Source organism: Antedon mediterranea, chromosome 6 (genome assembly GCF_964355755.1).
Source record: "Antedon mediterranea chromosome 6, ecAntMedi1.1, whole genome shotgun sequence".
NCBI lineage: Eukaryota > Metazoa > Echinodermata > Crinoidea > Comatulida > Antedonidae > Antedon > Antedon mediterranea.
The window spans coordinates 18,357,695-18,381,502 of record NC_092675.1 but is presented as its reverse complement, the minus strand read 5'-3'; the positions used below and the strand labels follow the sequence as shown (position 1 = coordinate 18,381,502).

Sequence of the window (23,808 nt, the reverse complement as noted above, 5' to 3'; positions counted from 1 at the left end):
GTCATCCAACTTTACTAATTAATTTACTCGGTTGCGTTACTTTAACATAATTATGAATATAATCAAGATTAATTTAATTGAATCTATAATTAATATGTTGAATAATACCAACATACCGTCGGGGAAGTAAGTGTTTCTATAGGATCGCTTCTTTACGGTAGTGGTTGGTAATAGTATTAAGCTCTGTCTACACTATCAAACTAGTTTGACAAAAAAAGTGTGATTTTGTGCCCAAATATGGTAGTGATATACCCAAATATGGTAGTGATATACCCAAATACTGTAGTGATATACCCAAATATGGTAGTGATATACCCAAATACGGTAGTGATATACTCAAATATGGTAGTGATATGATGTTATCATGTCCATATAAGGCAGTTTGCACAACCTCCGTCCGGATACACATACGTATACGTAAGTTTGACAATTCAGGTCGGTTTGGTTACGGATACATTCGTGTTAGACTCCCCCAAGTCTGCAGTTATTTCGAGGCTGTTCGATGTTTGTCTGAAGCTCAAGAAGTACACGTATGAAACGCCACATGTGCCAAAATATTTATATCAATAACTAATATAAGTCAAAGCTCGACCCAGACTATACTCGTGCACAATTTAATAAGACGACGAAATGTAACCAGCTCATTCGACCAATATTGATTGGTTTTGTGCATAAAAACTGTGGTTATAAAACTGTAGCCTAATTTCGATTCATCGATAGATGCATCGTGTCTTTTGTGTACAGACTGAATTTCAAATGAATCTTTACTTATACGTGATGTATAAAACAAACACAAACAAAGTATGAAATTCGACGATGAGAGCCGACACAAGTCAAGTATGGGAAACACATCTTGGTGCCTTTTTAGAATACACTAGCAGTGTAAGTAGATAAGAAGTATTTTATTGAAAAAATAGAAATACACCTTTTAACTCAAATAATGGATGCTACTTAACCGCTTCGTAGAAAAAAAATTGTCGGACTGGCTTTAATAAAAAGACAATAAAATAGATAAAAGTTCTCAAGATTTCTGATCACCCCGGTAAAATAGTTCACGATAATAAAGAAAAACATAAAAATACCGCTTAGAATCAACACTAAATGTTCAATTTCCAAATGGAAAAGTTTAGTCCCATGGGATTACAAATAGATAAATTTAGATTCAATTAATTCAATATCATGTTTTGAAAGAAAGAAATAAACAGGATGACGTACGTACCAAAACAATTTAATTGGTTAATAATTATTTATTTAATTAAACAAAATTTCTAATAATGTGCCGCATACTATAACTTATTGTGTTATCACGATTATAAATCCATGTTTTAGTTCACATTATTGTGTTTATCACGATGATATCCATATTGACCGTTAGAGGGTGGCAAACAGTATTTTTAGTACGTCATAAAAAACAGATTCATTTACTCTCTCATTCAAGGGGAAAATGAGTTCCTTTTAAGTCTAACTTTCTTATTTTCTGTTCTGGTGGGCCTATCTTTTTATCTTTTAAAACATCTTCAACTGTGACAAGTTTGATCAAATTATTGTAAACCTATATCCTTACATGTTTTTCTTTCAAATAAATAAATGATTTGTATCGTGCTTTTTTTTCTTTTCTTTTCTTTATTTTTTTTAATGTTTTGCTTTTTTTTTCAAACTCGCAAACGTTATACAATCGAGTTGGCTGAGAACAAAAAATTTATATGGCCGTGTTTCCGCAATCAAAATTAACCGATATTTGGTTGTGGCTACGGAAACACGGTCTAGTGTCGTTCTGAGCATTCTCGGCGTTTTACACACCTCCCTGTTAATTCTATGTTTTAATGTATGTGTATTTATTTACATTTAATGCAAATGAGTTTAAAATAATGTCTTTCGAGTATATATTGGCATAGATGTGAGGATCATCTGTCGCGCATCACCACCAAACTTACTGACAGACGTACGTACAGTTTTCCGGCAATGTCTACAACTTTTTTGAAATAGAGGTCACACAGTTGTCACGCAAGGACAGCCTAATTATACATCTTGAACATCCTTCCTGTACCCTTCACATAAAAATAATATTTAAAAAAAGTAATAATATATTAAGACCGTTTGGATGTGTATTTTACATCTCCCTGGTTTTCCTTTACGCTCTGAGTATGAACCAGCACATCAACAATCATCTATTCATGACTTATCAAGAATTATTACTCATTTATAATATTTTATATTGTTTAGAGATTACTAATCAATTTTACGACCGAAAGTCTAATAGTTTTCAATAATACCTTCTTATAATTTAATAATGCGATAACTGCGGGTTAAACCAACCTACGTCATCACAACGATGACTCAGAGTTTCCTATAGATTATAATGATTATACGAGATACAGATTTGTAAGATACCAGCAGTAAGACTGACGTCTGAAGCCTTATTTTGTAAATATCAAGAATGATCAAGTACGCCCTCTATAATCATCACTTTCACCAAAGATCTTATATACTATATCTTTGATTTCACACGGTTCACTGCGTACTTAGCTACAGTTGCTTTGGGAACGTAATTAACGTGTACGCGATGCGCGTTCTTATCTGTAGTGGGTTTCTTAGCACCATGCAAGTAACCGAAGAGTTATTACATGGGCGAGATAAGTAATGTTTTACTTTATTTATTTGTTTTCTCGAGTCATTTTAAAATTTATTGTTATGGTGGAAGAGGTAACATTGCATTGATTCTGTCATTTATTATCGATTTAATATTAATAAATATGTAGAATTTTAATAATTTAAAAAATAGTTAAAGACCTAGGCCTAGAGTTTTTAGAAATGAGTTTCAACAATCCGATCGTAAGTTCTTTTTTCATGATTTTCAGGATAGTGGAAAGGAATGCTTAAATGTGTCAACGTCAACCTGTAAACAAAGACAAAACGATGAAAAATGTGATGATATTTTTAAAGAAGAAGAGCGTCGAATCGAAGAAGAAAAAACATTAATAGAAAACATAAAAGATACACTAATAGTAAAGAAGAAAATACAGATGAATTTGAAATCATTAGTCGAGAAAGCACAGGAAGATCATGTAAAACTATCCAGCAAAAACAACGTATATCATGCACAGATAGAGGCGTTAAAGGAACAGAATTTACGTGTACAAAAATTAAAACGAGATCTGAAGCTACATCGCGTAAATAAAACCAGTTTAAATCGGCGATGTACCGCCCTCAAGAGGTTGCATTCAACACTCAAAAAAGCCTGTGAAAAATATGAGGATGAATTGGAAATAATGCAGAAGTGTCCAACAAATGCATTATTTTCTCAGCGCAATGCTCACAATAAGTGGCTGAATTCAATCATTTGGTTTGTCCTCATACCCATGAATATCTGTATTTTTGCTATATTTTTACCTGGAGTTATCAAACAATTATTTTGAGATGCTCCTCTCACAAATTAGAAGACAAACTAAAAGTTTAGTACACTCTTCGTTTGAACTTTATCTAAGGCCTCTGAACCTGTTTTAAGACACCAATATATCAATTAAAACCAAAATATAATGAAAATTATGCCTTGCTGTTTTTTACTTTATTTTGTTTGTTACTGGAGTCCCTGGAGAGAACAAATTTTGTGTTGATCTGAGCCTACGTGGTTAAATAAATAAAGTTAATTGAGATATATGTGCAATTTATAACAAAATTATTTGTCTATTTACCTGTTCATTTATTATTTACGTTGTAATAACTGAACCTATCAGATACTTGAATCTGATTGGCTGAATATACCGGCAAAATCTATCAAGTGGTTTGTCAGACACGCCCATCTAGTTGTCTTCCGTTTTGTAGCGAACGACCTTTTGCTCGGGCAGCGGCAGTAATACAGCGTATTTGGGTGCGGCCAAGAATTTTTTTTTCAAAGGTAAGGTACAGATAATAATCATAAACTAATGTTGTCGAAATAATAAATATTAGTGTACAGATTTTACGTGACCACGCCGTGTGTGAGGCATAGATACATGCGATTATCGCGCTATGCGGTATATGATTTAATTAGAGACGTGTCATGCCATTCCAGCTAGCTAGGCTTGAGTGAGTGAGGGGGTACAGTAAGCATGTTCAAGTGTTAGTACAGTCAGTAGATGACTGTTGTAGTGTGTACTAGTCACAGACCTAAACATTGAGTACATGTTCATGGTGGAATTGGTTTCTGTTTTTTCAACATGGCCACTCCATAATCTGAAATGAATGAATGAATTTTATTTTTTATATATTTTTCTAATAATGCACATACCTACTGTAGCTGTTATTTATAATGGCTAGTGTACTACTACTGTATTCTTATTTACTTAATACTTTTTAAATAATTATTTCTTAATAAGGTAAGCATTCTTTACATGCAAGTATCGGATACCTTGCACACATACTGTAGGTACTGTACAAAAACACTTACCTCCTGTATACACAGTTCACAAATTCAGAACTTACTTTTGTAGAGCATTTCTTTAGCATTAGTTTGTGGATACTGATCTGAATTTAAAAGTCTTTTATTTTTTGCCTTTCAGTACTTACCCTCCTACATACAGTAAGAAAGGTTCTGGAGTTCAGCACAAGGCTGAATAATTGTACTGTACATTAGTTCAATTTTATAAAAATTTGGTGCCTACAGTAGCTTACCTGGATAAACCGACATTAGCCTATTTCCTCTGAGAGAATAGGCTAATTTCGGTTTATCCAGGTAAGCTAGCACTTATAGGCTACTAACCACTTTTGATTTGTGTAGTTTATAATATTGTGTATTTTTGTCCTTTTACGTTCTAAATTCTAGATCCGCCATTAGTATGAACGTATTACATTATTATTCCTAGAAAAATACTGTAAATGACATACAAAAGGCTAAAAGGGCCTCTACTGCTTTATCGTATCTTTACAATCCAACAAATGGTTATGAATGAACAATTACCTTTATTACCATTATAATGTACATTTGATCAAGGTCATCATTAACAAATTTGAATACAGAACGAGGAGGTAATAGAGCAATCATTATCAGTTCCATTTGGTAATTGATGGTAAATTCTTCATGCAGTGAAAATTTTACTCTATCATCATATTTAAAATATCGCATTAGAGCTTAAATTTGTTTTTCTGGGCTTGTTAAGTAGTTTCACTAAACTCTAGTTCAATTAAGCTACAGTAGTTGTTTCACAGCTTCCCAGGTTTTTATAGCTTGTTGGGCATTGTGTTAGCCTTACTGTAACTAACATTGTAGAAGATATTGTACTGTACATTGATTACAGTACTGTAGCTGCAAATCTGAAGTGTTTACTATGCTGGGCCCACAAGGCACTTAAAATGTTTTTACTTATGACAGTACCCAGTTACAGTTATGATGAGCCATATCATGTGCATCTTGCTTTACCCTTTCTTTAATGTTGTATAATATAATAGTGTAATTTTTTAAATAAAAATGTTGTTAATAGTCATCTTCCACTTCTTCTTACCTGGAGAATGAGGAAATAAATTCCAATTCCAATTTTTCCTACAGTATGTGGTTACCATAGTAAACATGATAGTCTACTGTACATCATTACATATTGTGTGAGGATTTGTTGCTCTCTGATTATAGAACTCCATATTGGCACCAGACAATAACACGTGACCAGTAGGTCAATTGAAGTGCTTGATAAGGTGGTATAGTACTACTGATCCGCCCAAGATACTGCAAACAAGGTTAATTACTGTACATAATGATAACAGATTTGTGTACTGTAGGGTGGTATGTCAATTCCAACTCTGTTGATAAAGACTGCTTGTGTTGGATTGTGCTGTACAGCGGCTCTCTTAATACATTTGCTATCTACTGTACAATTGTAAATTGCTCTAGATTTTTGACCAAATTAAATGTTTGTTGTGTACATAGAATGAGACATTTACTAATTATTGAATAGCTATCGAGACTTGGTTGGTACTTTTTCTTTAGTATTGTACAGTATCATCTACAGTTAATTCTGTACAGTAGTTTTCTCTTAGATAATATGGATATCCAAAGTGTATTGAGTCTGAAAACGGATATCATGCAAAAGATAGTAAATTAGGTATATAGCTCAACACTTTATTTCACAATTTTTATGACCACCCCTTCGCCCCGCCCCGCCCCGCCCCCCCCCCCCCCCCCCCACTTCCAAAAAAAATTATGGATCTGCCACTGTAGTATTTAATTTAATTACATATTATTTATTAATTACATATTGTCAATGAATACCAGCACAAAACACTGTAATATATGCCAATGTATAATATAAAGTATACTGCAGGTAGCGTATATTATTTTACGTTAATAAAGTCGGCCTTGTGTAAATGGAGACCTCTCAATAAGCTTTTACTATGAGTATATAACATCCACTTATAAGGCACTCGGTAAATAAAATAAATATATGCAAATGGCAATGTCAAGTGATGGCCTCATTTTATATTTATTGAATTTTTTCAAATTGGCATTTCTGATTTTGTGTTGCTATAGTAATTATCAATTAATTTTTAGAGTTGACATACAGTACTGTATATCTTGCATTAATTAGACTTTTGCATTGTAGTACAGTACATTTTAATAACAAGTTTTACATACACTGTTCAGTAAAAGTGTATGTACTGTATGTTTTACCATTGATTTACTGCATTTTGATTATTTTTTTCTTTAATTTCTCCAATTGTAACGGTTAAGTTACTGTACTATTGCACATACAAAATTTTTGTTTTATCAACATAAAAACAATGTGTAATCTGTCCATACTGCTCTTCTGTTTTCAATTATAATTATTGTATCATTGCAATACGTACACCTTTATACCCAATAAAGTGCTAACCATGCAAAAAAATGATTGGTTTACACTGTATACCAAAAGCCCTCGTAATTCTGATGTGTTACAGATAAAATATCAAAGTATTATTTCTAAATAGCTAAAGGGAAGTGATCAGTAAGTGATGAATCAGTGATATGCCACCCACGTAACCCTACATGTCTAGGTCATATAAGGGTTTACTCCTAACTACAGTAGTACTAGTAGTAGCTCAACAGCCATTTTTGCCGGTCTGATAATTTCCCGTAGTGTAGTCACACCCAGCCAAAAGATAGCAATTTTACTGTATATAATCCAAGGATTTTAAACATTTATTTATTTAAATATTGTGACTTTAATTTATACTTTTATATTTATTCTTCAGGTAAGTTTTACAGACTTTATTTTATTTTAACATTTCTACTAAAAAGTAAAAATCATATTACAAGAAATTTTTTTAAAATTTTTATTACCATTCTTAAAACTATTGTAAATGTACTAATACAATAGGCACAATTAGCTATTGGATGCCTGAATAAGATATTTTGAGCTAATAAAATTACTGTATATTGCAATTGTAGCTCAAAATGCATGTTGTTTGTTTTGGAATTTGAATAAGCCGTCCCAAGATAATCTTTAAAATCTCAGCCCCCACCCCACGTTCAAATGCGCAAACAAATACATTTGCTTCAATTTATTGATTTTTAAAAATGAGTGATATCAACAAAAGCTCTGTAATATAAACAAAATGTGTGTAGACTAAATTGAATAATGTAATTGGTACATTGACAGACTTTTTTTGTTTTCGAATCTTACCTAGTTCCATTAATAAAGTATGTCACATTATGCTCCTATTGAAAGATGTGCATTAATGAACCAAGTTTGAACTTTTTAGTAATGATATCTACTTATGTGAATACTGTTGTTCATTTTATATTTTTTTACACTACTGTACGACCTCGACACTTGATTGTCAACATTTTCAAGCTTTATCATATGATTTCCTTTCGGAAATTATTTACTCCAATTTTTTTTTTTATAACTCCAAAGCTAATTTTTTTTTTTTTTTATTTAATTTACAAAATATTTTTGAAAACAGATGGCAATTTTTTCAATTTGCTATCCTAAATATCATTACTGTAGCATATAAACTTTACTAGATTGAGTGATATTTCATCTGTTTTTTAACAATATGTGATTGAATAATCAGACGCTGGATGTCTTTTGGGAAATAAATCAGATTGCAATTAATTGTTTTCGATTGACCCTAAAATTGCTGGAAATGTTTTGATGTTTAAAGACACTGATCCAAAGGAATCCTTGGCATTGTTCAGTGAACAAGAGCATTGCAATCTGTGGAGAATTGCTAATTTTAACAAAACTATCAAAAAGTAAAGGGTGCTTTGTTGTATACTGAATAAAAGATTCCAAGGTTGTAAACAAAAACACTAGAAATTGTTCAAAAACACAGCTATATAGCACAAGCCTATAAAAATGATCAAAATGGGTCAAACAAATTTACTCTCCAATCAAATGTCTAGTGTAAGGGTGTGATTCTGCCTTTTAATGACTGGGAAGGACTCGCCTAGATTCATACAGTTTGTTTATGTGAACATCCTCCGTCCATACCACCTCCTCTAATGACTTGAATCAAAGTATTGTAGTTGTTTTGGAATAGTAACTGTATATATTACACCTTTCAAATAACCTGACAAATAAATATTGTAATGCCATTTAACTGGTTACTGCAGTTTGTTGCTAAACACACAACAGTAATGATTTTTGATTGACAGTTGAGGTAACAGTCATTGATTTCGCTTCTTGTTCTTTCAACCAATAATAAATGCAGGAGAAATGACTAATTTAATAATATATAATTCAGCATAAAACTGGAATACTATATATTAATTATATATCATAATAATAATATATTATTCACATTTGATATTCACAATATCACATACCAATTGTCTAACAGTACTGTAGTACTGTATGTACTGTACACGTACAGTATTCTACAATAATGTTAAATAAACACTTTATAACATATCACTTTCTTAAATCAATAATTATCTATACAAGCGTTTTCATCACCTGTACTCTTAATATAATATGGTGTTGCTTTATACATGGAATCCAATAATAAATAAATTATTTAGTAAAGTAAACTACACTACAGTTTGTAAGTATTGAATATTTAATCTTTAGTGACGTTGTTATGTTAGCAAATTTTAAATTATTGAATATTTAATTAGGTTAAAAGGAATGTGTATATCAGTTGGGAATTGGTTAATCCCATTAATCTGTACATCAATTGCATATATACTATCAATTGCATTCGTTCATACCAAATTGATAAATAATTTATTATTATTTTATATTAAGCAAGGCAAGAGAATATCCTTATCAATGTCCTATAAATATTTATAGTCCGTTTTTTTGTTTGTTTAAACTTTATCTGTTAATTATGTATTCACTAATAAAAAAAGGTAATTAATTTTATAAAAACTGCACTCCACTGTATCTTTACATGCGTTTTGATTTAAATGTACTTTAGTATTAATTACATTCTAGTTAGCTATATATAATATCTCTAAGGTAGTGTTACTTATACTTGGTATTTTTGTAACTGCACTACACTATTTACAGAATTCAGAAAATGATATACATTTTTATCAAATTACAATATTTCTTTATATTTCTGCGACTTCTGGCTTGCGAGCTACAGTATAGCTTCATTTACTTTTTCGAAGCCACAGATGTTTTTTGAACAAATAAATTATTAATAAATAAATGAAATATTAGCCATAGAATATGCATTAGTATTTAAAGTAGTACAGTAGTAACAAACTATTTTTACAGTAAAAACAAATGTGATCAATCCATTATTATATAGAACTATAGGAAATAAGAAACAACAGTAACTATATTGATATGTTGGTTAAATATCTGCCCACTACAGGATAATACTTGATGCTGTTTGACGTCATGTTTATCATGCCATAGAAGACCACTGTCAACTCAATGCTAAAAAACAAAGTTTCCACTTTAAAACTCACTAGCCCACGTAAAAACCATTCAGAACATTGCAGCCAATAGTTCCACAGTAGGACTTTGCCTTGTAAATTCAGTACCTTATTTGGTCATTTTGTTTTGTGCAAAGTGTCTGTGATATGCTAATACAAGTCTCTTCTTTGTTATTGGTTCACTGGCGCACAATTAAAGGCTTATATCTCTTTCTAGTTCCTGTACTGTATAAAGCTACATACATGTATTTGATTAGTACCCAGAAATCTAGTCAGTTATAATAGCTTAACTATCATTCAATGCTTGTTTGTCACAGTGGCAATAACTTGATTGATATTACTTAAATTTTATTTTAAATTAGTTGCAGTTGACTGTACAAATACATTATCCTAATGTATTTTTTGTTATTTAGTTTGCTTGCTTTCTTTTGCATTATTCAAAGAAAATCATTTAAGTTATGTACCCAATTCCTGGGATGTAAGCCTTTGATTCCAAATAGGCTAATCCAAAGTTATCTATACAATATTTAACATAATTTCGTCGACTTCAAAGTTGATCAGTATACAGTAGAGATACAGCTTTTTAACGATATCTTACACTGTGACATGAAGAAACTTTTCTTTAATGTGATCCCCGATACATGGGATCCTCCGTACATTCCCTGTATATGGGATCCCTCATACTGTACATGGATTTTCCATGGAATTTCTTAATAAATATTTAATTTGTCCTAAATTTCCACTTGTGTAAATATATTTTTGTACTATTTTAATACTGCAGTATCTACTTACTGTACATGTTACACTGTGATGACATTTACCACATATTATATGTAATGTATTCACAATAATTTTAATTAATTCATAAATACTGTACATTTTTTCTTTTTAGAATAACAAAAGTATTTCATCATGACTGGATTAGTAAAAGCCAAAGAATATGACTGGAAAGATTCCAACATGGCTCTTGTCGGGAGTGATGAAGATAGGAAAGTGAAAAAAGAGGCTGCCCTGACAGAAGAAGCCTGGAAAGGTGCCGGAGAGAAGACTGGACTACAAATCTGGCGCATTGTCAAATTTAAGGTTACACACTGGGACAAGAATCAATATGGATCATTCTTTGATGGAGATTCTTATATTATTCTCAACACCTATGTACGTATAGTGGAGATATAGCTTGGTGGTTAAAATGCTTGTTGTCCAATCCCAAAGCCTAGGGTTCAGTCCTGCTGTTAAGGGTCTGTCACACCTGTTCCAGTTTAAATATTAATGTTTCGTTTTCACGACGCTCCACACGGCTATGCGCCAATCGATATTCACGTAGCCGCATGAAAACGAAACATTTAATTCGATTGGATTTTTTGGTGCCTGACCGGAACCGTGCCGGAACAGGTGTGAAAGACGCTTTAGTGCTTTTATACATTAACTCATGGCTCTCTAGGCCTCATGGCTCTCTATGTCTCAGGGCTCTCTAAGTCTCATGGCTCTCTAAGCATCATGGCTCTCTAGGCCTCATGGCTCTCTAGGCCTCATGGCTCTCTAAGCCTCATGGCTCTCTAGGCCTCATGGCTCTCTAGGCCTCATGGCTCTCTAGGCCTCATGGCTCTCTAGGCCTCATGGCTCTCTAGGCCTCATAGATCTCTAGGCCTCATAGATCTCTAAGCCTCATACAGTAGATCTCTAAGCCTCATGGCTCTCTAAGCCTCATGGCTCTCTAGGCCTCATGGCTCTCTAGGCCTCATGGCTCTCTAGGCCTCATGGCTCTCTAGGCCTCATGGCTCTCTAGGCCTCATGGCTCTCTAAGCCTCATAGATCTCTAAGCCTCATAGCTCTCTAAGTCTCATAGCTCTCTAGGCCTCATGGCTGCTCTAAGCCTCATGGCTGCTCTAAGCCTCATGGCTGCTCTAAGCCTCATGGCTCTCTAGGCCTCATGGCTCTCTAGGCCTCATGGCTCTCTAGGCCTCATGGCTCTCTAGGCCTCATGGCTCTCTAGGCCTCATGGCTCTCTAGGCCTCATGGCTCTCTAGGCCTCATAGATCTCTAGGCCTCATAGATCTCTAGGCCTCATAGATCTCTAGGCCTCATGGCTCTCTAGGCCTCATGGCTCTCTAGGCCTCATGGCTCTCTAGGCCTCATGGCTCTCTAGGCCTCATGGCTCTCTAGGCCTCATGGATCTCTAGGCCTCATGGATCTCTAGGCCTCATGGATCTCTAAGCCTCATGGATCTCTAAGCCTCATAGATCTCTAAAGCCTCATGGATCTCTAAGCCTCATAGATCTCTAGGCCTCATGGCTCTCTAGGCCTAATAGATCTCTAAGCCTCATGGCTCTCTAAGCCTCAAATGGTATTTATTTGCGGATGTGTATAACAATAGCTATCGCACATGTTCTGTTTATTTCTATTCATCTGAATGTGGGTTCATGTGTCAAAAATTGCTTTTTAATTTTTTCTTTTTATGTTTTTTCATGTCAACACGAAGAAAAGAAGTAAACTACAAAATTAACATTCTTTGTCAATGACTAATATAATTTTTTTTTTTAATAAAATGGATCTTGACTTAAACAAGTGACTGACCTGTAAACCCACCCCATACAAAATTTGTTGACATTTTTAGGGGTGACTATATATAATATTATAATTTAGCACTGTATGAATGAACTAAATTGTAAAAGTTATATGAATTTTACACAACATTACAAGAATTTAAAAATTTTAAATTAACTGATGTATGATGATGTTTTTATGATTTTATCATGTCCGTTCATTTGATGTTGCCATAACAGCAAGTTTATATTATGCAAATGTATAATTTTCTAATTTTTCAGAAAGAGCCAGATAATGAAGAACTGCTATATGACGTACATTTCTGGATTGGCAAAAATTCAACTCAGGTAAGGTTTAAACTGCTTAAGAAAAGTACTGTAGACCTAAAGAAAAAAACCTGAATATCTTTGTTAATTTTTATATAGCCAGAGCATATTGTCTGTTATAAATTCAATTCAATTCAATTAAAACTTTATTATCCCCATGGGGAAACTCTGTTGGCCTTTTCAAAAGTACAGTACTAGCCTGGGTGCAGTACAAATTTTGCGGGAAAAAAGTATAGGAAAATTTTTTTCTTTTTTTTCTGATAGAGTATACCATATAGAATGTCAGAAAAAAAATCCCCATCCCAGGGTCTTGGGGAAAATTTTTTACGGCACTTTTAAATTTTGGCCTATATAACACACACAAATGCCTATTAACACACACAAATACCTATATATAGGGGATAGGGAAAACCAATTCACGTTTTTTTTAACTTGGAGTTGTGTTATGATTATTAAAATTAGCTGAGGCTTACTTTAATAACTACTTCTCATAGTAGTTGATAAATCGAGTCCATAACAATGACATCATCATGCCAGAATCCAATATGGCGTCCAATTTGGCGGAAAAAACAGGGTATTGCTGAACCCCCGCAAACCCCTGGAAACCTCCAAAATAACATAGCAAACCCCCACCGAACCAACATAAAAGTGATTGAATCATGTAGTGTACGACCCACTGGGTATATCCATGAAAAAAAAAAATTAAATTTCTACTGTTAACTACTTATTTTTGGGGCAAAACATCATTTTTTGGTCAAAAATGATTGCTAAACCCTGCAAACCTCCAAAAAAACATAGCAAACCCCACCGAACCAACATAATAAAAGTGATTGAATCATGTAGTGTACGACCCACTGGGTATATCCATGTTTTAAAAAAATAAAATTTCTACTGTTAACTACTTATTTTTGGGGTAAAACATCATTTTCTGGTAAAAAATGATTGCTAATTTTTAACCAAAAAATGACGTTTTATCCCAAAAATAAGTAGTTAACAGTAGAAATTTTAATTTTTTTTTACATGGACATACCCAGTGTGGTGTACACTCCATGATTCAATCACTTTTATGTTGGTTCGGTGGGGTTTTCTATGTTTTTTTGGAGGTTTCCAGGGGTTTGCGGGGGTTTAGCAATACCCTGTTTTTCCCGCCAAATCGGACGCCATATTGGATTCTGGCATGATGATGTCATCGTATCGACTTGATTCATCAACTACTATGAGAAGTAGTTATTAAAGTAAGCCTCTACTAATTTTAATCATTAAAACACAACTGCAAGTAACAAAAACTGTTAATTGATTTTCCCTATCCCCTATATATAGGTATTTGTGTATGTTAATAGGAATTTGTGTGTGTTATATAGGCCAAAATTTAAAAGTGCCATAAAAAATTTTCCCCAAGACCCTGGAATGGGGATTTTTTTTCTGACATTCTATATGGTATACTCTATTAGAAAAACAAAAAAAAAATTTTCCTATACTTTTTTCCCGCAAATGTGTATAATAATTGTTCTGCACCCAGGCTATACATACAAATATAAAATGGATACAGTACATAAAATATAAAATACGATAAAAAAAAAAGCCATACAAAATATACATATAAAATCCTAAAAAGACTGTTAATACAGTACCACTGTAATTCTTTTCTTTGATATATCTATGTATGGGCATTTTTTTTGCTTTATTTATGTGTATATTTCAACAAAAATTGTAAGAGAATAGTCAATCCAGCTGATCATTAGGAACAGAATTGAGAAAGATTTTTTTACAAAAAAACAAAAGAAAAACCTGCATATAAAGTTGTTTAGGCTTATTTTATAATTAACTTTTACCACTTGATTCTGTATAGGATGAGTATGCAACTGCTGCATATAAAACAGTTGAACTGGACACTCTACTGGATGACAAACCAATACAGCATAGAGAAGTCCAAAGTTATGAATCAGAAATGTTTAAGGATTACTTTAAGACTATGAATATTATGTCCGGAGGAGCGGATACCGGTTTCAGACATGTAGAACCAGAAAAATATCAACCACGTTTGTTTCATGTCAGAAAAGTATCTCGAAGGAAGATTTCTGTGCAACAGGTAAATAAGGTTTAATTTTGAATGATTGTTATGTAATTTAAAATATGAGTAGTTAATACTGCAGTATTTACTTGTTGGTGCCTTTCAACTAAGAATGTAGTGATGCTTCTTTCCACCAAGAAATCACATATCTTTAGCAGCAAATAGCATATCTTTAGCAGCAAATCACATATCTTTAGCAGCGAATCGCATATCTTTAGCAGCAAATCACAAATCTTTATAGCAGCAAATCGCATATCTTTATAGCAGCAAATTGCATATCTTTATAGCAGCAAATCGCATATCTTTAGCAGCAAATCACATATCTTTAGCAGCAAATCACATATCTTTAGCAGCAAATCTTATAATGTCATTGTTGTGAGTTTAGAATCATGGCCAATATGCCATAAACTTTCTTCCCCTTTTTTCTGATTTGAAGAAAAAAACATTCAGATTGTCTAAATGTTCTTCCTTATGTCATGTTATTAAAAACCACCCTCATACTGTAACATGTTTATAGGCAGCATGTCCGGGATACTGCCCTGGATAGCTTGTTTACTGTGTAATCTATATATTAATGTCAAGTGTCACAAATTCCTTTTACGTATGTTTCCGAGAAATTACTCCCGTGTGACATAAAAGTATACACACAAAATACACAAAGTTGTAAAATAACTCAAAATCAAAGCTTTAATTTCAATCAACTTAACTTAACAATCCAGTAAGCACTTTAAAGACACCTTCCCTACGTTTTTTAGATCTACTTTAAGATCACAAACTATATTTAATGTAAAACTAATACTATATGGTCCTATTGGGATAACTTTTTTCGTCTTTAAATGGTTAAAAATGTGAAAAATAAGTCGATTCTAATAATTATAGCGGCCCGCTATAAATCCCAAAATGCATTGCGCGCGGATTGATATTTCTGCTTTTCTTCTGTAATTAACCCATTTTTCGATCGATCGTGAGGCCAAAAAAAAATGGAAGACTCCTAACTTTTCAGCGAAAATATCGGGTTTTCCCCAATTTGTATCAACAGAGTCTGGCAAAAATAGAATCACAATTAATGCAGAAACTATACAACGTCAGGCTAGGTATATAGCTAGCGTACGATGTTCGTACATTACCGATGTTTACCAGCTAGGCCAGGCCTAAAGACCGTCCACGAGAGGTCAGTCGCCGTGAGCTACTTAGGCAGTGCATTGTTTCTCACTTTTTATCATAATTTACCATAAAACGTACATTTAAGACAAGGAATGACCTGGTTTAATGTTTTTAAAGTAATATATATGTATTATTTTTACAAAACGTCACAAATTGTAGGGAAGGTGTCTTTAAACAACAGCTTCACAATAACTTTTACAATCGAATATCCAACCTCTAATATCCAACAACCAATCAAAAATCCTTCCCCCGCTTACAATTGTCATACTTCCCCTTATATACAATATGTTCATAACCTTCTAGATCATTCCTTATACTTTTTATTCTATTGGATTACAGTTTCTATTAATAGCACTTCTTGAATGTTCCTGATTGTTCTTATTAATTACTGTACTGTATACATGGTTTCTTAAATCAAAACATCTTATTCTAGAATGTTCTTGTAGATACTAAGTTACTGTATCTGTTAGGAATGGTAATTTATTACATCAAGTAATACATTTAAAATGAAGTGATTAAACTATGAAAATAGATGAGGCTAACATATTTATTCTATTTTTGTATTTATTTAGGTATGCTTCTCAAGGAAATCGCTTAATTCCGAAGATGTATTCATTCTTGACAATGGTTTGGAAATTTACGAATGGTGCGGTAACAAGTGTAGTTATGATGAAAAGTTTAAGGTTAGTAATATCCCAACGTAGTTGGTGCAGCTGACGGTGTTCCATTTACTAGGGAGTTTTTAATTTGCGAGAACCTAGGACCTCTGCATTGATTGTTAATGGGAAACCACCAAAACTAAAAAAATAGATTGTAGAAGAACATCCCAACTCCCCAGCACGTACTCAATTAATTAGCATGACCGAACTCTCTAGGTCTATTAGAGCTAATAGGTTGCGAGTATGCTTGAGTGTGTTTCGATGTCTACGACCCTTCTATCCAGGAAACTTGCATCTGGTCGTCATTAAATAGATTTTAACAATTACAGCACTAAGTAATAATAGATAGATGTTATATACTGTAAACCAAATAAGAAATGTTTTCTATTCGTGGAATGGTACAAATAATATAATTTTTCATCATTCACCTCATGCCATTATTTCTACCATTCCACTCTTAAATATTCATTATTTGTAGGATCCTAGAAAGTGAAACTTTTCATGCTAGAATCCATTAGATAATTTAAATGACAATTGTTGTTAGGTTCTTTATATTTTGTATAAGTATAAGTTTTGTACCTACATAGTATTTGAATTATGGTGCTAAACATAATAATGATACTCTATTGTCATATATAAAATGTGGTATAAAAGGTGTGGTATTCACTATAAAATTACATTGTCGTTATACTCCGCCATAGGCTAGATCGTACATCCAAGAGGACTTGATGCCACAGCGAGGTAAAGCAAAGAGTGAAACACTAGATGAGGGCAGTATATCAGACACTCATAGATTCTACGAACTACTACCTGATGTCGAATGTCCAAAAAAAGTTTGCCCACATGAGGATGATTCACCACCAAAGATGTTCAGGTATACCTTCTCTCCCTTTTTGTCTCTCCCTTTTTGTCCCTCCCTCCTACCACACTCAATTTTAGCTAATACAATATCTATGACCTACAATTTACATTGTTTAATCTGTTACACCAAACTATTTGATAGAAATAAATATTTATCAAACATAAAACAATAGTCCAGATCCCTATGTCAAAAAAGGGCCTTCGTGTGCAGATCATGAGGAAACTGTAAACATTGTGTTTTATGAATAATTTAATCATGCTGGTTATAAAAACCCATGTTGTCAAATTTCTAAAGTTCATCTTTGACCTCTGACCTCAATTTGAATGTTTTGACCCATTGAAAACAAAATGGTCATATCTTTGCAACGCTTATTTTAAATGAAATAATTTTAGTGTCAAATTATTTGGGAGATGCATATAATAATAGTGGAAGATGAGTGTTTATATCTATTTTATTGTATCTGAACATACTCTTTATTTTGAAGATTGCAAAGCCGTCGGTCAGGGTAAGAATTTGCTAATAGTTATTTTATCACTGTATGATGTGGTACCATTGCTTTTGCCGCCTCTACTATGGCAATTTGTTTCTCAGAACCATTTCAATATGTCTATGAATCCCAATTCCATAACTTTCACCAAATATTTTTTTTTTTTTGCAATTGTAATTACATTACTCTGTTTGTTTTCAATGGTCAGCCTTCCATAAATAAAACATTAGTTTTGTTTGGTGTGAAGAGAGTACTAGATTGCCAACTTCAATTGAATCAAAACCTCAAAATATATTCCACTACAGCAATGTTCCTATCAAATAATGTCTCTTATCTTATCCAATCATATATCCCTTCTCAGCCCTGTAGCAGTTCAGTGCATATTAAAGTGTACATGAGTATTGTAAACCAGTCCTCATTTTATTTCATTGCCACTTAAATGGAGTACTTTATTTAATTAAATATTTGTCGTGTTATACAGTATTAGTTCCTTATTCCCCTTATTGTAAATAATTCTTTGCACACTAATAATACTTTTTTAAAGAGAATATACATACATCTTGGACATACCAACATTATATAATGTCACATAAATATCATCTAGGTCATTCTAGGTCATTCTTACCTGTGTGTAACATTTTGTATTATTTTGCTTCTCTACATAATGAAAATGTTTTTAAATTAAAATTCAAAGGGTACAATGGTACTCTACATATTGCCTTACAACTCTTTATATTTTTTTAATGAATGTTTTTGTAAATACAAGGTTCACTGTTGCTTTTGTGCTTTACCATTTTATATTATGGTAAACATTCATACACACTTGATACAGTATACATTTGTTCATCTTAAATGTTAATTAAGTAGTGAACATTTAAATGACTAGAGAGATGTGTTGACTTTACCCTACTTCGTAACGGTAATGTTATTCCTCATGAGCATTTACACACAACACGGAGCAAACGGGCGGTGTCTGCTCAGAGAGATACAGATATTACATGGGACAAGCTATGCGGTTTTCCGCTTGCCGTTACCACTCGTCTGTGTAAATTGGCCTTTATAATTTTTAGTATGACAAGCATTGGTTGCCTAAATGATGACTTATTAAGTATATATCTGTATACAGGTTGAAAGAGGTGAATGGTGAACTTGACTTTAAGCAGGTAGCTGAAGGAGAGCTCTTACGATCTGAGTTGAAATCTGATGTAAGTATATAATACTAAAATAATATTATGTACATAATGCATATCATATTCTTGTTCTGTCATGTTATGTTTTCATTTCTTTTTTTAATGAAATATAAATCTACTATTTTTATATTATTTCAAACCTGTTAATGGTGGTAATTATTGTTGATTTTTAGATAAATAACATTAAATAAATATATTGTAAAAGTAGTGTATTGTTACATTTTGTAACATCATTTTCTCCTGTTAACTATTTTTCAATATAAATAACCATTTTATTTTACGTGTATTATACAGGATGCATTTATCATCGACACAGCTAAAGAGCTGTTCGTTTGGATTGGAAGAAATGCTGATCAAAGTGAAAGTTCAAATGCTTTGGCATATGCTCATGTAAGTACAAATATGATATGCAAATAATAAATTAATGAGGAGATATATTTTCATGTGGTGAAAGATTAGTAATTGAGTAATGTTTGTTTTTATTTCGAATCACTACCTCATACATAAGAGAGGTCGATGCATAAAAAAATTCAAATGATAAATCATCAGGAAAAAACAAAGGAGAAACATATGAAGATGAATAAATTCAGGACAACCCAATTAATCTTCAAAAAAAAAATTACGCCCGTATTCTTAAACCGGACTTTAGTCGTAGTTCGAGCTAAAACTAAAAAAATGACGTCATTTTAATTCATAAACCGAACTTCAACTAAATCACCGACTAAATCAGGCCAACCTCGACTAAATCGAGACGGATTTTGATCGATTTTTTTAGTCCTGGAGGAGGCAGGCTAAATGGTCGACTAAATGGTTTTTAAAAGATGTTTATAAAAAACGTAACAGTGATTGAGTTGTTATATTGGCCAGATATTGAAGAATGAAATATCCAAATTTATATTAGCTTAATTAAATATACATTGGTATAAGTTATAATAATGAAAAACATCTTTATTTACAACTGTATACAAATTACATTATTTTCTTCGCGCAAGTCCGACTTGAGCTACGTCACGCCATAGCGACAATGGGAGATGCGGCAATTCACCACGCGATGGAATGTTTAGGTGGCCTAGCGCTTTCTTGTCACGCTATGAAGTGCGTGGTTCGTCACGATCATACTTTGTTGGGGGCCTAGAAAATATAAAAGTTACCGTACCGCCATGGTTCCTAAATATATTTTGAAGATTTTATTTGTTGTTAATCAAATATACTTCACTATTAAATTAATACTGATATTGTTCTAATAATTAACGATTAAAATTATTTTTCATGTATATAGTCCTGATGCGTAAAAAGTGTTGTAAGAAATGGAAAGTGATATCAATGCGCAAAATTTCGTCTGCTCCTCAAATACTCTCTTGTCATTGGCCAATGTATAGCCTTTGTTACCCAGACGTGTGCAACTCGACTAAAAGCTCGACTTCATTAAGTCGAACTGCAAACTTCGACTACTTCGTTTTTGAATCGAATTTGAAGTAATAGCTCGACTTTTTCAAGTCGAACTTCGAACTACGACTAAAGTCCGGTTTAAGAATACGGGCGTTAGTTTCCATTGGGGTCCAAAAGGAATTGTACTTATAAGTTTTAAACTACAGTATATCTATATGTCTATCTGTTGCTAAAGTTTATAACCGTATCATCTCCCAAACAGTGTCAAACTTCATTCAAGAATTCAGGGTGGTTTTAGGGCAGATAGAAGATGTGAAGATCACATCTTCACACTTAAGAGCATTATAAAGTGCAAAACAATCAGAAGGGAAAAAAACATTTCTCGCTTTTTTGGATTTTAAGAAAGCGTTTGACACTGTTTGGAGAGATGGACTTTTTTCAGCTGTTAAGAGGATATGTAGGGGTAATATGCTAGAAATTATTAAGAATCTTTATGTTAATGTAAAAGGTAAAGTTAGGTTGGGTGATATTGAAACTGACTTTTTTAACATTGAAGAAGGTGTAAAACAAGGGTGTTCACTATCCCCCATTTTATTTTCCATCTTCATAAATGAACTTCAAACAATGATACGTACGAAAGACCTTGGAGTAAACATATTTGATGTTAGAATTGGAGCTTCCTTTTGGGCTGGCGATGTAGTGTTAATCGGTAATGACGAAAGAGAATTGAACCTTCTTCTCCAAACAGCAAGTGAATTTTCCAGAAAGTGGAAGCTTGCTTTTAATTTTAACAAATCCAATGTCCTCGTCTCCGAACAACGGACAAACAAATATAAAAAGTAGAAATTAGGAAACTAACTGCTTGGATCTTGAAAGAAGAAAGATTGGTTGGCATGAGAATTTTAATGGTAGTTGTAAATTATGTATTAATGGGTCAATTGAAAATATTAAACATTTCATTTTTAGAATGTCCTGAATTAAATGATATTAGATATAAGGTGTTTGATGAAATTAAAACTTCTTTATATGAAAACAATCTACAAGAGTACTGGGACATATTTACAAGTTTTTCCACTGACCTAAAACTTCACTATTTACTTGATGATTTATTTTCTGAGAATGCCACACTTGATTCAATTTATGACAAGTTTTGTAAGATATATTTAAAAGATTCTTGGAAAAAATGAACTGAAATTTAAATAACCCTGCAAATAATATTTAAATTGTTTTTTTTGTTGTTTTGTATTTATACTGCATATTAATTGCTTTCAATTTGTATCAACTTTATTATTATGTAAGTATAGTAGTTGAGCTACTTATTCAGTGAGACTAGATCTCTTATTCGTCATGTTATTTTGCTTTGTCTTTTTATTTTGCTTTGGATGCACCGTTAGGTATTGTCTAACGTGTCCCACTGTTACACAAGTGATTCCATTAAATTGTATTGTATTTCTTGGCTAGTATATAACATAAATTATATAAAACTAAATAAAAAATTGGCAGTATTGTTAACAAACATTTCAAATGTATTTTATTTATATTTTACAGAATTACTTGAGAAACACAAGCCACCCATTCATCTCTGTTACAACTATGACAGAGGGCATGCATAGAGAGAGCAAAGCATTCAAGAAAGCATTACATTAGGTCAAATTACAGTAGTACTATCAGATACTGTGAAATATTACCACTAAAAAAAGAACCCATTCTATATATATTTTGCATGATAAAAATCTTTTTTTTTTAATTTTTTTTTTGGATATAGATGAAGTTATATTTTAGTCATAAGATGTATAACTGAGACATAATAATGTATTAGAAAATCAAATTAATTGTAAGTATATCACATGGGATTTTCCGGTACATTACAAAATAATCGGAAAAATTGCCATATTCACAGGGTTTCAACCACAATTAACATTTTTAAACATTAATGTTGAAGGAAAACCAATGAAATTGCCTGGTGGGTTAAGTATATTTTTGCTGTAATATTTTGCAAATTGTTTACTGATAAATAGTAAAAATGTGTACAAAATGAATACAGTGTAATGTAAACCTAGTCCTTCTGTAATTGAAAATGTTCTAAACCCAATGCTAAAATTATTTCAGATTTTGTGATTGTCCGATGTTGGCACTGAACACAATTGGATATTATTATGCAACTAAGTGTGTTAATAATTGAATGTTAAGATTTTCCTAATGATGTTTTCTGACGTTTTAAATGTATTTGATAGTGCTTTATAATATATCTAGTGCAGTATTCTACCTTTTAGATCTTTTTCACAATCTTCACCTATGTTTCATGAATTGGGTGAAATTTTTTATTACATGAACTTTCTAAACAATTAGTTTTGTTCTTAATTCCACCATTTTGAATGATGCATTGTGGGAATTACTGTAATCGGTCCATAGATTTCCCTGGCCAGAGAATGTCTTGGATTTACGATAATGTTGTTCTGGAGATTACTAAAGACACAGCCACAATACATCATGGTAAATGGTAGATATGGTAGACTAGTTTTGGAATATACCACAAAATTTGTTTATATTGTTAAATGAGATAGTACTAAGATTGCTATCATGTCTATCTGTCTTTCAATTTGTATCATTCCTTCAGAAAGAGTGCATTTTAAGATATTTCTAGTAATTGTTTTAAAACATTGTGTATAGTGCCTTAGGGTGTCTTTTAACAAATAGAATTTATCCACCATAGAAATTTAGATTTATACAAATCAATTTATTTTCATTTTTATAGATATTATTGTTACATGGACAATCTAATGTGTTTTAATAGAATACAGATTTCATCTGTATTTGACTTTACATTTTAGTGTGTAATGTATTCAATTTTTCAAAGAAACTAGAAACTCAGCATATATTATATGATTATTAAAATATTGAGCAAAATAAATAATTAAGATATTATGTGCTTAAAAAGATAATACTTTTATATTGGTCTTATCATATTATAAGATATCATTGGTAATTATTGCAAGCATTTACTTCTAAAAAAAAAAATTATCATTCTGATATAACACTAAACAAGTATAGCGCCCCCTGTAATTGGACCAAGAAAGATTCTTGCAGTAGTAAACTGCTACACTGTTTGTCTTTGATATTCACTGTATTGTAGTTTTATACCTCATAATTATTTCTGCTAGCTACCATGAATTTGTATGTCTTTTGAACAATAAAAACTGGTAATGGGTCGGTCATTTTGACTTTATTTATGGTTTAATTATTACTGAAAGTGATTTAGGCAATATTTCTATTATTTG

At 32.3% G+C, this 23,808-nt stretch overlaps 1 protein-coding gene across 2 annotated transcripts; it reads left to right on the top strand.

The window, feature by feature from the left end:
• The first annotated feature begins 3,810 nt into the window (after positions 1-3,810).
• Positions 3,811-23,743, top strand: LOC140051891 (gelsolin-like protein 1). Of its 2 annotated transcripts, none has more exons than XM_072097229.1 (9): positions 3,811-3,895; positions 10,731-10,993; positions 12,664-12,729; positions 14,558-14,797; positions 16,516-16,626; positions 17,304-17,476; positions 19,078-19,156; positions 19,436-19,531; positions 22,079-23,743. In XM_072097229.1, the coding sequence occupies exons 2-9, from the start codon at positions 10,751-10,753 to the stop codon at positions 22,175-22,177; spliced, it is 1,107 nt and encodes a 368-aa protein (XP_071953330.1). In that variant the 5' UTR covers positions 3,811-3,895; positions 10,731-10,750; the 3' UTR covers positions 22,178-23,743. The 2 variants fall into 2 exon arrangements, with proteins under 2 accessions (XP_071953330.1, XP_071953331.1); XM_072097230.1 differs by lacking the exon at positions 3,811-3,895 and adding an exon at positions 7,062-7,197.
• Positions 23,744-23,808: the final 65 nt, after the last annotated feature.

Coding starts and splice junctions, on each gene's coding strand:
- LOC140051891 (XM_072097229.1), top strand. CDS start 10,751: ATGACTGGATTAGTAAAAGCCAAAGAATATGACTGGAAAGATTCCAAC. Junction 17,477..19,077: donor TCACCACCAAAGATGTTCAG/GTATACCTTCTC, acceptor ATCTGTATACAG/GTTGAAAGAGGTGAATGGTG. Junction 19,157..19,435: donor GATCTGAGTTGAAATCTGAT/GTAAGTATATAA, acceptor TGTATTATACAG/GATGCATTTATCATCGACAC.